This window comes from Cannabis sativa, chromosome 8 (assembly GCF_029168945.1).
Source record: "Cannabis sativa cultivar Pink pepper isolate KNU-18-1 chromosome 8, ASM2916894v1, whole genome shotgun sequence".
NCBI classification, from domain to species: domain Eukaryota; kingdom Viridiplantae; phylum Streptophyta; class Magnoliopsida; order Rosales; family Cannabaceae; genus Cannabis; species Cannabis sativa.
The window spans coordinates 47085291-47099825 of record NC_083608.1 but is presented as its reverse complement, the minus strand read 5'-3'; the positions used below and the strand labels follow the sequence as shown (position 1 = coordinate 47099825).

The following is a 14535-nucleotide window of genomic DNA, read 5'->3' as shown; positions in this document are numbered from 1 at the left end:
ACTCTTATTAATCAATTACTCAAATTTACCTCTAATTTTATATTTAATTGAAACATACCTCTTTTTATATGTATTGTACCCAAAATACCCTGACATAAGAGAGTCATATGGAGAGTATCTTAAAGTGACAGGGGCAAAATTGGTACAATGTTTAAAAAAAGAGATAAAAATGATAGACTTTAAAAAAGAAGAATGTAAAAATAAAAGAGAATAATATAAAAAGAGTATAGAGTAATTTCTTGAAAAAAAAAATTATCATCATCATATTGTAGAAGGACATGTATTATCAACATGAAATATGGACTCAAAATTAGGATTTCTCACATGGGCTATTTCTTAATTAAGAAGGTCCAAACCCAATTGATATTATCTACTCAGTTTTTATGAAAGAGTTTTCAAAAATACCACTTTTATTGTAGTGTGATATAATAATGGTTGATGGGAATCATGGTTTTGTTTTGACACTAATGAATGTTCCCAAAGAAGTAGTTATTAAATAATCCCCAGCAAAAGAGAGTAAGGTAAAAACCTAAAACACTACATTAATGGTTAGAACTTAGAAGATCTAGCTCAATCAAGGCTGATTTGATTATTTGATTCTCAATTACATCTTAATTATGCAATTGCATGAGATTCGAAGGGAAACTATACGTTCATATATGAGTTGTAAATTTCATACTACTAAATACTACTTAACATTTGAATTATATTTGTTAATTTAATTACAGTTACGGCAGAACATTAGAAAAGAAAGTATAATTATCAGGTTTTAGATTAGACCCTGAGAGTAAAATTGTCAAATTCGGAGATTTTTAAAAATATTTTTTCTTATGTTTTATTTACAATTTTACAATTTTTAAAAATTACAAAAATACACCTTGTCTAGCAAAAAGTAAGAAAACAACAAAAAATTAACTTCACCACTATAAATTAATTATAAAATAACTATAAATAAATTATTAAAAAACAGTATATTATTTTTACTAAGAATACATTTTTATAAATAAAAAACTTTAAAGAATAAAAATAAAAGAAAATCGTATTGCCATGTTTTTGTATTTTTTTTCTTCAAATTTAGTCTATTATATAAATTTTTCATATCTTAAAATGTTTAAAATTCGTGAAACTATTCCAAATGCATTGAAAATATATTAAAATTATTAAAGTTAGTTTTGCCTTTATATCTCAAGTCTAATAGCACTCCTGTTTAGTTTCATATCTTTCTATCTTCCAAAATACTACATTACACTATAATTCTTTTTCTTCTTTATATTGTTTAGATATTTTACTTTAACATTTTAAATTAGATAAAAAAGAGAAAAGATGAAAAGTATTATTATCTTCACAACATACCCGTTTTAGGTTTCACCCATTTAATCATCACAGGACAAGTTTATATTGGCAGACATGTAACTTTTGATAAAAAAGATATTATTCAACACATGAATCATTCTCCATCTTCAAATACTTTATAATTTTTTTCAACTTATTTAAATAAAGAGGTATATTTAAAAAAATCCAAAGGACGTATTTAGTAATATTTTTTTAATTAATTTTTTGTTTTCAAAATTAAAAAAAATTTCAAAATTATATTCTATAAATTTACTTTTTATTTTTTAATTTTTTCATTAAGAAACAATATTCTAAAATTTAAAAAAAAAAAAAAAAAGTCACTTTTGTACACCGTTTTCTTATTAATATTTTAGACTCTCACTCTAACTTAGACCTTGGAACCCGTACAAAGACTCCGACTCAAACACTAATCTAAACCCAGACTCGAACCTGGCCCTGACCCTAGAGACCCAACTTAAATAAAATCATAAAAATAAAAATAAAATTTACAAAGCATACTTTCATTTTTTATTTTTAAAATTGAAAAATAAAAGTGGTTATAGAATACATTTTTAATTTTTAAATAAAAATTTTACTTTTATTTTTGTGATTAAAAAATTTAAAAACAAAAATATTACCAAACGTCACACATATATATAAGAATCTTTTGAATTTCCATGAAGAAGCAATTGAACACGAAAAATGTATGAAAAACTAAATTTAATTAATTTTGTGGTCATTTTGATTTTGTATTTTTTCAAACATTATATGATGATTCAATATGTAGTAGGAGACTATATGATAGCCATGAAAATAAGGTCAATTTATGAAAACTCACCTCATCACCGCCCATTTCTTATCAATTCCAATAGTAATTAATAAAAAGTTTCATCATTCTTTTTATTCGAATCATTTTTCTTTAACAAGTTTTTTTTAAGAGACCAAACTTATTAGAAGGTAGGCCAAATAGATCACTCTATTATTATTTTCTTGGTATTATATATAATATATATAACGTACCAATGGATTTAATGGGCGTCAAAATAAAGCTATTTTTCTTTAGGCTTTAGTTACCTAATATATTATCTTTATTGCAATTCAAGAAATATATATATATATTTATATATTTATATATATACAAGTGTCTAACATTGGTGTAAGGCTTCTAACATTATATTGCTTTTGAGGGCTCATTTGTAGCTGGCAATGGCATATCGTTGACCACACTATTCTAACTCATCACCTACAAAATCCAACCAAAACATTACAACAACAAACAATCATCTATAATCTATAAAAAAAAAAACTATATTTTGTTATGTTTGGAATCCAAGAAAGTAAAAATATAATAAATTAATATATTTTTTAATTATCAAATTCGTGTGTATATGTTGATAGGGATCTCTGGTTTAGTAGATGTAAGACACTTTTGTCGTTATGGTTATATAGTATTTTGCAAAGAGAATGATGGCTGGCAGCATAGCAATAATCGTATTAAAAAGAAAAAAAGATTTCATTATAATTAAATCATTTTTATCATATAATTATATTTGTATATTTGTGATGTATATAATTAGTGTGAGGAAGTTTTTTTTATGACAAGTGGTGAATTATCGTTCATATATATAGGAAGTTTTTTATAGGTAGGTGTATTTTTTTTTTTTAGGGAATACAATGTTATTATAAATTAAAATATAAGTGATTTACAATAACAAAGTAAAAAGAAGGGGGTAAATACTCCAACCAAGAATAGGCGTCATCCAATTCTAGAGCATAATGAGCTAAATATTGTGCAGCCATGTTGGCCGATCGTTTGACATTTATAATGGTAACTTTAGGAAAAAAGAATAGAAAACTTAAAATATCTATAATTAAATCATGAAATGAGGATATAACTGGAGTAAGTATAATAAAGAGCATTTGCAACCATTAGAGCATCTGTTTTCAATTGTGAAAGTGAAAGTTGCAGTAGGTCCAATTAAGATTGTGAAAAATAATTTTTGCTTCCATTTCATGTGATGCCAAATTACCTACTAAAGGTTTAGATAATGCAGCAATAACACTTCCTGTTGCATCTCTAACGATGGCACCCACGCGCGCCTATTATATTTCTATTTTTATCACAAGCTGCATCAACATTTAACTTGAGCATACCGGCAGTAAGGGGTCTATGAAACACATGATTGCAATCGTTGTTGGAGAGTAGAAGTTGATCGAGGATTCCTGACATACTTACCCATGGATGTGCGAAAATTCTGCAAATAACTAGAGGCAAAGGAAGCTAAAACAATTGTTGGTTTGGCAGTTCCTCCATGTACTACCTTATTTCTTTCAAACCATATAGACCACGTAGTGCACAAAATTAGTTCCATATTTGTTTTTGAGTGGGAAGTCGACAGGTGCACTAGATGATCTCCATTTTTTGTAGTCTCGGCCTGTTTCTAATCAAAAGTGAATCCTGTAGTACACCAGATAGCATGGGCATATTTGCATCCAAACCATGCCCAATTATCTCCCACGCTCGTTTGCAGATGGAGCAAGTGGAATAAGTAATTACTTTTTGCTCCTCTAAAGAAACAGCTATCGGCAAAAAATTATTTTTGTTTTTTTTTTGGTAAAAGATTATATTCTATTTTTTTTATTTAACATTATATATTATAGTTGAAATAAATATTTTTTTCGAAAATTTTTGAATATTTTATGGTATCTAAAATAAAATTCAAAATAATTAATTATAAACACGTAAAATATAACAAATATAAAAAATATATATATATATATATTCAAAATCTCTTGAAAATAGATAAAATAGCTAGTATAACTATAATATACACAAAGTTAGTTTATAATTTCTCTATAAAATTCCCAACATTGGAGAAGAAAAAAATGATGCTCTCTAATTTTTTTTCCTATATTATATTTATGTCTTAATCAACTCCTATTCAATCTAAGTTTACCTTTCAAAAGATTAATAATCATGAATGAGGCCAAAGCCTCTCTATTTATAAGTTTTATAGTACACAAAGGAAGCTCTTTCACAAATAATAAATCTCAAATTGAGTGTTGTTAATTATTATGACCAATTAAAATCTCATATTTAGTGTTGTTAATTGACCCAACAAAAGGTAGTGGTCACCGTTCTTCTTCACTGATTTTGATAAAAGTGTCTGATTCCATAACACTTTTTTTCTTCCTTCATAATATATGTGGCCAGCAATTAAAAAAGAGTACACCATGGCACCAAGCTAACTAAATTCAAACATAGTATAATATTTTTCTCAAAAGAAATATAATATGATATAATGAAACTATAGATTAAAAAATATATAACATGTTAAGTGTTACAATGTGGTATGTTTTCATGCTTTCGGTTATGAATATGATCAATCAGTTTGAAAAGTATCGTTATGTTAGGTGTTAAATACTAAAAGAGATGTTATATTATTCTTATAGGTATATTTTAATATCGGGTTTTATATAAATTAATTTAATAATTATAAAAGGTTAATTAAAAAAAAAAAATTCCTGAACTTTGACATGTACTAAATTATGCCCCTTGAATTTAATTTTCTGGTCGTTAAAATTTTTCTCTAAACTATTGAAATTGTTAGATTTAAGACTTTTATCTCATTTTATTTTAATCAATTCAGTGATTGTTCATGTACTAAATCATAATTCCAAGACTTTAATATTTACTAAATTATGCCTCTCGAACTTTAACATGTGTTAAATCATACTTCCGAACTTTCATTCATGTTAGACTTTTCTTACTAAAATTAGACAAAAGTCTTTAAATTCAATCATCTCAACAGTTTAGGAAAAATTTTTAACACTCTTCAAAATTCAGAAGATATGATTAAGTATATGTCAAAGTTCTAGAGATAAAAATATTAATTAGTATAGTGTTAAACACCTTAACAATGTTGCTTTATTATATTATGATATTAATTAGATCTTTATAGTTGACACAGATCTTGATAATATAATAATGTTAATGGAAAAAGTATATAATCGACATAGTTTATGAATTTAGAATAATTAAATATAATATTTTATAAAATAGACCTTGTTTTTAAAGGGTATAACCATGCATGATTAGTTTTAAATTCTAATCACCAGACAAAATTTTCATTATTCAATATAAATTTAGTGGATGATAATCTATTGTGGAAGAAAAAAAAGCAAGTCAAATTGCACAAGAAAACTATAATTAAAAATAATGAAATAATAATAAAAAGCAATGTGTATGCAAAATATTAGGAGTCATACGTGGATTGAGAGAGATGTTACGTTAATATGTCGTATAATGTACAAGATAATATAATATTTGTTAAGCAAATCACAATTAATACCCTACCAAAAATATCAAAATTATTTAAAAAAAACTAGATTTTTTCTTTTCTCAATAGAATAGTAGTTAAAAACAAAATAATAATAATAATAAATAAATAAAGAGTTCATTAAATTAGGACCGCTGATATAAAAAGTGTGTCCCTTAAAAAATTGCATAAAAATTTGCAACATATTATGCGTCACCTTACAAAGTGATAATTATTATCACATACGGTAACGACCATTATCAAAACCATTAAACACTCCACAAATAGATTGCCACGTCATCAACTTTGTAAACGAACAAAAAATTAGAGCTTTAACCAATTCTGACATTTTCTAAAACAAAAACACTTTATTCCTTTCTCTTCTTAAAATAGTGTCGTTGTTAAAAATAAAATAAAATAAAAAGATTAAATAGTAGTATAAATATAATAATTTTTTATAGTAGTATAAGTATAAATATAAATATAATAATTTTTTATAAGTACTTAATATTTTAAAATTCTAATTTTTTTCAGTTCGGTCAGTAGAAGCTTTATTATTATCTTAAATAGACTCAAATTTTAAATTATTTGGTCTGAACGAAAATATATAAATAGTATTAGACACTATTAGTTACCTTTAAATATTCTTAATAAATTTAAAATAGAATCTATACTGATAAAATTAGAAATTTATAATTTTAAAAACATTAAATACTTATACCGCTAAAAAAAATTATTATATTTATGCACCTTCCAAACTTAAAATTTTAATACTTATACTACAATTTATTTAAATAAAAATAAAAAAAAAATACTATTATTATTAGATTGAGGAATCTCAGCCTTGGTCCAGAAAGCTGACGTGGCGAGATGATATTGGATAAGGTGCAGGTAATAGTATGTGGTGGAGAGTAGAGGATTATAGAAGTTAACTGAAAGGGACAACGACCAGAGCATCCGAGGACAAAAAGAAAGTATAGTTGGTTCTTTTTCCATGGATATCCATTCTTATTTTTCACTCACTCTTTCTCTCTCTCCTTATATATATACATATATATATATATGGTTGTATAAACATGGACTTTTCACGAAACCCAGAGTTGGTTTTTGTTTGGTGGCTATTGTAGCCTAGCTTCTTCTTCTTAATTATTATTATTAATATTAATTTTTCCTTACTCGAAACCGATAACATTTTTTAATAATATACAAAAACAATAAAAACAAACACCAACGTAAGCTTTATACGACCCATTTTTTCCTTTCGATCATAAAATTATGTTCTGTTTCTTTTCTTTTCTCTTTTGGTTAGGAGAGAAACGGGTTTTCATAAAAAACCAATCTTGATCATGATGAATATGTGTTTGTTTATTTATTATGTATGTGTGTGAGTGAGTCAAGTTTTGTGTTTTTGTTTGGTTGATGAGAAAATTTTTCTGGTGTTGTAGCTGGAGAAGAGAAAAGGGAAAGTGAACCCAATTGTGAGTAGTATTAAAGAGACTTTCCGTCTCAAAACGATTATGCCGTTAAATATAGTAAACGAAGCTGAAGGGTTTCCCAGAATCATATTAACAGAGCCAAGCGGGTCTTCTGCCGAGGTTAGTACTTTTGTGTTCCATTAATGGTTTTTTTTTGGTTTTGATTTTTCTCTTTTCTGTTTTAGTAAGAAATGGATATAAATTTGGGGGAATAATAATTGCCAATTTATATAGGGACAACACAGTCCTTTGTTGGGATTATGATATAATTGATTGTTGTAGGTTATTCAAAGCTAAGCTTTTCAAAAGGGTCAAGAATTATATGGTGGGGTATGAATAAAGTTTTGAACTTTGTTGAAAATTCTCCATAAGAATGTGGATTATAGTGGGACATGCAGAGCTATTATCATCACAATCACCTCTCATAATGAATTTTAGATAAATTTGTTTATATGGGTATTTTGTGTTTAATAGTGTAATGATTATTTTGACTTGCTTTGTAAATTTATATAAATGGGTTTTTTTTTAATTTGTGATTGTAATTAACCATTTAAACATTCTATGATTTAAGGTTCTTCTACATGGAGGGCAGGTTGTTTCTTGGAAGAATGATAGAAGAGAAGAACTTCTATTTATGAGCAGCAAGGTAAAAAATAACCAAAACCACGATTTGTGGCCAAACTTTCATTGTTGAGTATGAAATTTCTTTCCTTTAACTAAACACAAATTTTGTTCCATAGGCAATTCGGAAAACATCAAAAGCTATAAGGGGAGGTATACCAGTTTGCTTTCCACAGGTTCGTTTACAAGAAGCTTGTTCTGTTTTTGATCTTGTTGAGATGTGATTATTAGGCCTTAACTTCTGCTAAATTTTGCAGTTTGGGACTATGGGTTCGCTAGAGCAGCATGGATTTGCAAGGAACAGGTTATGGTCATTGGATAATGATCCCTCTCCTTTGGCTGCAGTTAACACTCAGTCATCAGTGGATTTGATCCTCAGACCCTCAGAAGAGGATTCTAAGACCTGGCCGCGCAGGTATTCTATGATATGCTATGCTATGCTCGAGAAGAATGTGATAACTAAAATCATTTTGCAGTATATGTGAAAGGACAGCTTTTACTTAACGTTTCAATGGTGCTTCTGAAGATTTGAACTGCGGCTTAGAGTCACTCTCGGTTCTGGAAAGCTCACACTCATACCCCGAGTGAGAAACTTGGATAACAAGCCGTTCTCTTTTACATTTGCTCTGCGTAACTACTTGTCTGTATCTGATATCAGGTAAGGTAGTTGACATAAATGTTATAATTTACCTCTGCTTTTAGGCTTCAATAGAATTTGCATGTGCCTCGAAATTGTGTAACTAAGCTAGAAAGTAGGCTGTAGGTAGCATGATGCTGTTTAATTTGCAGTGAAGTGCGTATAGAGGGCTTGGAAACGCTTGATTACTTCGATAATCTGATTCGCAAAGAAAGGTTTACAGAACAAGCTGATGCAATTACATTCGATGGAGAGGTAACAAAATGATCTTTCTGCTTTTTATGACTTTGAATGGTAATTTCTGAGGCCAATGTGTTATTATTTCTTATCAGATTGATAGAGTTTATTTGAGCTCTCCAACAAAGATTGCCATTATAGATCATGAGAAGAAAAGAACCTTTGTACTCAGGAAGGTTGGCATGCCAGATGCAGGTTCTTATAATGATGAAAACTATTATGGCAAAAAAAAATATATATTTGATGATTTTATTGTAATACTGAATTCTGTGACTAATGAAGCTTGAATTTCATGTGGTGGTTTTAGCTGTATGGAATCCTTGGGACAAAAGGGCCAAGGCTATTTCTGATTTGGGTGACGAAGACTACAAAACCATGTTGTGTGTGGATTCTGCAGCTGTGGAAAACTCGATTGTCTTGAAACCTTTTGAAGAATGGAAAGGCCATCAAGAGATTTCTACTGTTTCATCAAGCTACTGCAGTGGCCAGCTTGATCCTAGCAAGGTTCTTCGTGGCTTTCGCTGATTTGTAACAACAGCCTTAAAGATGGTGTCATACTATGCCAGGCCGGGGTTTTCAATAGATGAGGTTAGGATGAAAGAGCCTTGCTTTCACTAATATTTGAAATGAAAGGTTCATAGCCAGAAGTTTTACAACAGCATTTATATGAGTTGTTTTATTTAAATTATGTGCATACACTTTCTTGTTCATCATCATGTACTTGGGATTTTCTTGAAGTGAGGATAAATTAGATGCAAGGCTAGTTATATGTGATAGTGTTCTTTGCCAAAATCCAATCCACTGTAGAGGTTGAGCTACTGAAACATTTTTGCATGCTGCAACATTTGTAATGGTGTGGAACACCAGTCTTGTATCAAAATATTGTATAAAATAAATGACCTTCATAATTTTTATATATATTATTGCTCTTTTTGAGTATATAAACAAGAGAAATGTGGTTTTAGAAAAAACAGCCACAATGACATAAAGAATAAAAACTCATTCTGATTGAAACCATTTCTTCATTCACTTAGAACAGAGAAAGCATGGACTGCCCGAAAATCTCTTTCGCGACGAAATAGGCTCTGCAAAGAAGTTCACTCTCAATCCTGCTCAATTCACCCCATCTAATTACTTTGTTGTTTTTACAGTCTAAAACTCTATAAGAAAATCACAAAAGCACACAAGTTACTACTTTGATAGTCAGCCCAAAATCACCATTGATTGGTTTGCCAACTTCTGACAAGTATAAAATCCTGCAAGTCCAAACAATGGATCATGTAAAGTATTGGTGAAATTTCAGTCATGCTCTATATGATGATGATGATGATGATGGTATGTATTATGTGATTTAACATATAGAAGTTTTTGGAAGCCAACAAACTACTGTAACTGTCATTATAATTCTTTTTGTATACATATCTTTGTTGAATAATGCCAAAATTATTTGGCCTATAACCATTTTGAAAAGACTTTTTCATTTCATTACATCTTTAATTAAAAAAGAAAAAACGTATCACAATGTGTTTTCTTATTTGTATAAACATCTTAGTCACTAAAGTAAATACAAAATATTGATTATCATCAATCACTCTATAACATTATTCATCATGAACAGAGCTCCACAGATTTTTTAATTTTTTTAATTAATTGTAAATTTTATTTGACTAAATTTGTAGTTAAAAAAATACATGTTTAGTATTCATAAAAAATTTGTTATGTTTTATTAAATTAAAATTATTCCTTAGATCCTCTCTAGCACTCACAACAGTTTTTTTCTCTATCTTTTAAAATACATCATCAAAATTTTACTTTATCTATTTCACAAGAAACTTTTACACAACACCATCTATAAGCTTCTCTATTCCTTTCTTTATGTTTTAATTTTTAATATATCTTATTCATTTTAAATATATAATATTAACATACACATATAACATAATATTTATTTACAAACTTAAAAATTTAAGTACTTATTTCACTATTTACTCAACTAAAAAAATTAATAAAATAAATTTAAAGTAATAAATATTGTTGCTCCACATGTAGAGAAATACTATTCATTGCTCTAAAATTTATGTAAAATAGAGTATTTGTTGTATGCCATATTTTTAATAAATTTATATCTTTTCTTGCCTATTTTAAAGAAATACCAAGTTTAGAGTGCTCTTACATATCTGGTTTCCATTTGTTATTGTCAACAAAGTAATTAATATTTTTATACAAAGAGTGTAAAAATGTCAACTTGCATTTTGTATTTTGAGTAATGTATTACTAACAATGGTTATATTTTGTATGACAATTCATGTCTGTTTTATATGAATGTGTGAAGCATAAAACACACTTGGCATAGAATTTAATAAGAAAAACATTCTCATTGTTGTCTCCATTTTTATTGAACAAGTACTAAAATAACTTAATTAGTTCCAAAGTAATGTAGACTTTGTTGAACATCCTTATTGAATTGAAACCAGTTCTTTCATCTCATCACTCTCTTAGAAGAGAGAAAGCATGGATTGACCGAACATCTCTCTCGATTCCTTCTCACACTCCAATGTGTCTTCTCCGAGATAGTTTCGAAAATAGGCTCTGCAAAGAAGTTCACTCTCCACTCTGCTCACAAGCTCTCCATTCACTGCACCCATCAAAACTTGTAACATTAGTAAATTTTATGTTACATATACAATACAACCATAAAAAAATGGTAAAAATTTATTTAGTATCTTATATTTTATCGAAATATAAATTTGATATTATACTTTAAAATCATACATATTGTTTTTTGTAGTCTAACCTTTTGTTTCAAGAACATATCCTGGTAGTTTAGATACAATCATTTCTGAACCAAGTCTTAACTTAATTTTATCAGAAGTAGTACCGAAAACTCTACAAGAAAAATCACAAAAACACAACAAGTTTTTTATATATATAAGAATGTTTAAGTTAAATAATGTTTGGTTGTAGAAAGTAAAAAAGAATTTTTATTTTGTTTACTTGTTTGAAAGTTCCTCATTTTTTTGGCCAGTGAGTTTCTTCATAGATTCTCTCATAGCTTCAGTAAAACCCTTTTTGGCCATGCTCAATTTCACACCAGAAAAGGATACTACCATTTTGATAGTCATCCCAAAATCACCATCAATTGCTAACTGATACATCTCTTCTGTTGGTTTTGATGGGGCTTTTTCTATTTTTGACTTCAAAACATCTTTCAATTTATCACTATCTACATACAACCCTGCAATCAAAACTAGAAATTTAGTTGAGTGAGGGCTTGAATAAATATTAAGTCAAAACTAATAAAAATAATGATAAATGTATCTTTCAAATTTTCATCTTCAACAAAATAAAATAATACTATTGACAAAAATAAAATAAAATATTGTCAATGGTATTAATTTATTTTTTAATAAAGTATTATTTTTTTTATTATTTGTATTGGACTACTTTTAAAATGGGCTTGATTAGAATAAGAGTAGACTCATGAATCATGATTAAGATATTAAGTGAGGGCTTTTGTGAATTGGACTTTAATAAATTGAGCAAAGTGAATTAATATATGTATATATCTACATATAAAAAATTTGATGTTTATATTTGAGTGAGGGCTTTAGCCCACATATGGGCTAAAGTCCCTCCGTCCCTGCCTGCAATTCCAACAATATTGGATTATATGAGGTTATATGCAATTTAGTTAGTTACGACATATATTTATAATAAAAAATAATATTTATAGACATAATATTAATTTTAGTGTAATGGTTAAATTAAATTACATATAAGGTATGGGTAAATGATTCTATTCCCAGCTTAGTCACTGAGTTTCATGGGCTTAAGTCCCCAGCTTCAATGTTTAATTTCTTTCAACTTTAAAAAAGTATGTCCATCATAGTAAATTCTAAGTCTGTTTCTCATACTTATTATGTTGTTCAAATCTATGTTTCAACTAAACAATATTAACAATAAATAAGAAGGAATAAGGAAAAAGAATATATATACCAAAGCCATAAGCCTTAATGCTAAGCCCAAGCAAAGATTTCTTATTATAGCCAACACAATACAAGATTTTGCCATCATCCAATTTCATCGGAAAAGAAATGCCGGTCTTCGGCTCAACTTGAACCGCCTCTTCTTTGGTGGCCGCGTTGGAGCTTCCATCTGAAGTTGCCATTGTTTGAGAGTTTGTGTTAATAAGATGAAATGAAAGAGAAAGGGAGTTAGTTAGTATTTGTGAGTGGTGAATACAATATACATTGTGACTATGTATTTATATTGGTATGAAAATAATGTTTTTTTATGTAAATAGCTTCAATAGGTTCTTGATCATGGAAAATTATTGTTCATTCTAGTTGCTACATAGGTAGGAAAGAAAATGTTATGTTATAGAAGCGTTCCCATGGAAAAAATGATCATTTTTATTTATAGGTTTTTTTTTAATTAAAAAGAATTATGAAATATTTAAATTACAACAAACATTTCACTATATTTTCCATTAAACCATTAACAGGTAAGATTATCTTCAATGCAATATCTAAAATTTGTATTAAATTTGACATAAAAAATAAGTTTGTGATATATTTAGCCCACTATTTATCCAACATCTTATTTTTTGAAGAAGCCTGATACGCAAGGCGTTTTGGGATGGTCTTTTGAGTTCACTCGAAATTTTTGAGGTGCGAACGAGAAAGCCCCTCTGCTTTCTGGTTTTAGGGCCAGCAAAACGGGTCAGACACAATAACATGACTCGAAACTCATACGAGAGTTAGCAGATTTGGGTTTGCCTTAAATGGGTTTGGGTCGTGCTCGGGTTGACTTGTCTAACCCGTTTAATAAACGGGTCGCGTTTGGGTTGACACAGCTAACACAAAACTGACCCGTTAATGACCTATTTAAAGTTATTTTAGTACTTTAACATGTCATAAATGGGTTATAAACGTGTTGAATACTTCATAAACGTGTTATTGGTTGACATGTTTAAACAAAATATGCATATAAACTGGTTACACAGGTCGTGTCGTGTCAACCCGTTTATAAACAGGTCGTGTTCAGATTTCATTTTCTGACACGATTATTAAACGGGTCGTATTCAGGTCGAGCATATACCTGTTATACATGTGTCTTGACACAACACAAACACGACCCATGAACACGAATTGCCACCCCTAGCTGGTTTACCAGTCTCGGCGGGTGTTCCTACGGCTGCTGATCCGTGAGTGTCGCCTGCTAGGGACTGGAAAGTTGTTTGGCATTTGTTGCTACTCTGGTGTTGAATACGTTACATGTGCATGTTGCTCAAGCTATAGCGATTCTACAGGGATTGTTGCTTTGTTCCTGTCTTGGTTTTCAGAATGTGAAACTGATTGTCAACGTGTTACAAACATCCTGCAAAAAAATAAAAAAAAAAGAATTGTTGTTGGCTAACTTTAGTTCGATTCTCCAAGACATTTATGCTATTTGTGATCATGTCAAAGTGCTTAATTTTTTTTTATTATAATCCTTTTATAAATTCTATTGCTCATAATATTACTAAATTTGTTTTATCTTTTGATAAGGCGAGAGTGTGGTAATCGAGTTTACTAGATCTTTTGTGAGTCCTTGTGGCTTGGTTTTTTGGTCATCGCCTTATGAGAAATTCATTCTATTCGGAAATAAAAAACAAAAAAACTTATTTTTTGTAAAAATTCAATTTCTTCTATCATTTAGTCTACTAAAAAATTGTTAAAATCTAATAATTTGCATACTTAAAGCTTGTGAAATATTAGGTTTATGGTAGGCTATGGCTGGGTTAGGTTTACCGGACAAAAATCTTGATTGAGAAAACTAAAATTTTAACATTACATATACAAAGCAAATGTATATAATTATAGCACTATCCAAGTTATTATATTGTTAAAATTTTAACATTACACATACAAAG

General features: G+C 28.6%; 2 protein-coding genes across 3 annotated transcripts; one reads left to right on the top strand and one right to left on the bottom strand.

Moving 5' to 3' along the window:
* Nucleotides 1-6598: 6598 nt before the first annotated feature.
* On the top strand, nt 6599-9539 carry LOC115700902 (putative glucose-6-phosphate 1-epimerase). 2 transcript variants are annotated; one of them, XM_030628570.2, is made up of 9 exons: nt 6879-6883; nt 7097-7246; nt 7698-7772; nt 7867-7923; nt 8005-8162; nt 8274-8405; nt 8537-8639; nt 8717-8816; nt 8929-9539. In XM_030628570.2, exons 2-9 carry the CDS (start codon nt 7169-7171, stop codon nt 9144-9146), a joined length of 921 nt encoding a protein of 306 aa, XP_030484430.1. In that variant the 5' UTR covers nt 6879-6883; nt 7097-7168; the 3' UTR covers nt 9147-9539. The 2 variants fall into 2 exon arrangements, with proteins under 2 accessions (XP_030484429.1, XP_030484430.1); XM_030628569.2 differs by having other exon boundaries at nt 6599-7246.
* Nucleotides 9540-10971: 1432 nt separating this feature from the next.
* LOC115700917 (chalcone isomerase-like protein 1) lies at nt 10972-13012 on the bottom strand. The gene is made up of 4 exons (XM_030628591.2): nt 12618-13012; nt 11616-11856; nt 11416-11507; nt 10972-11256 (listed from the first exon to the last, which is right to left on the bottom strand). Exons 1-4 carry the CDS (start codon nt 12787-12789, stop codon nt 11117-11119), a joined length of 645 nt encoding a protein of 214 aa, XP_030484451.2. The 5' UTR covers nt 12790-13012; the 3' UTR covers nt 10972-11116.
* Between the last annotated feature and the right edge of the window lie 1523 nt (nt 13013-14535).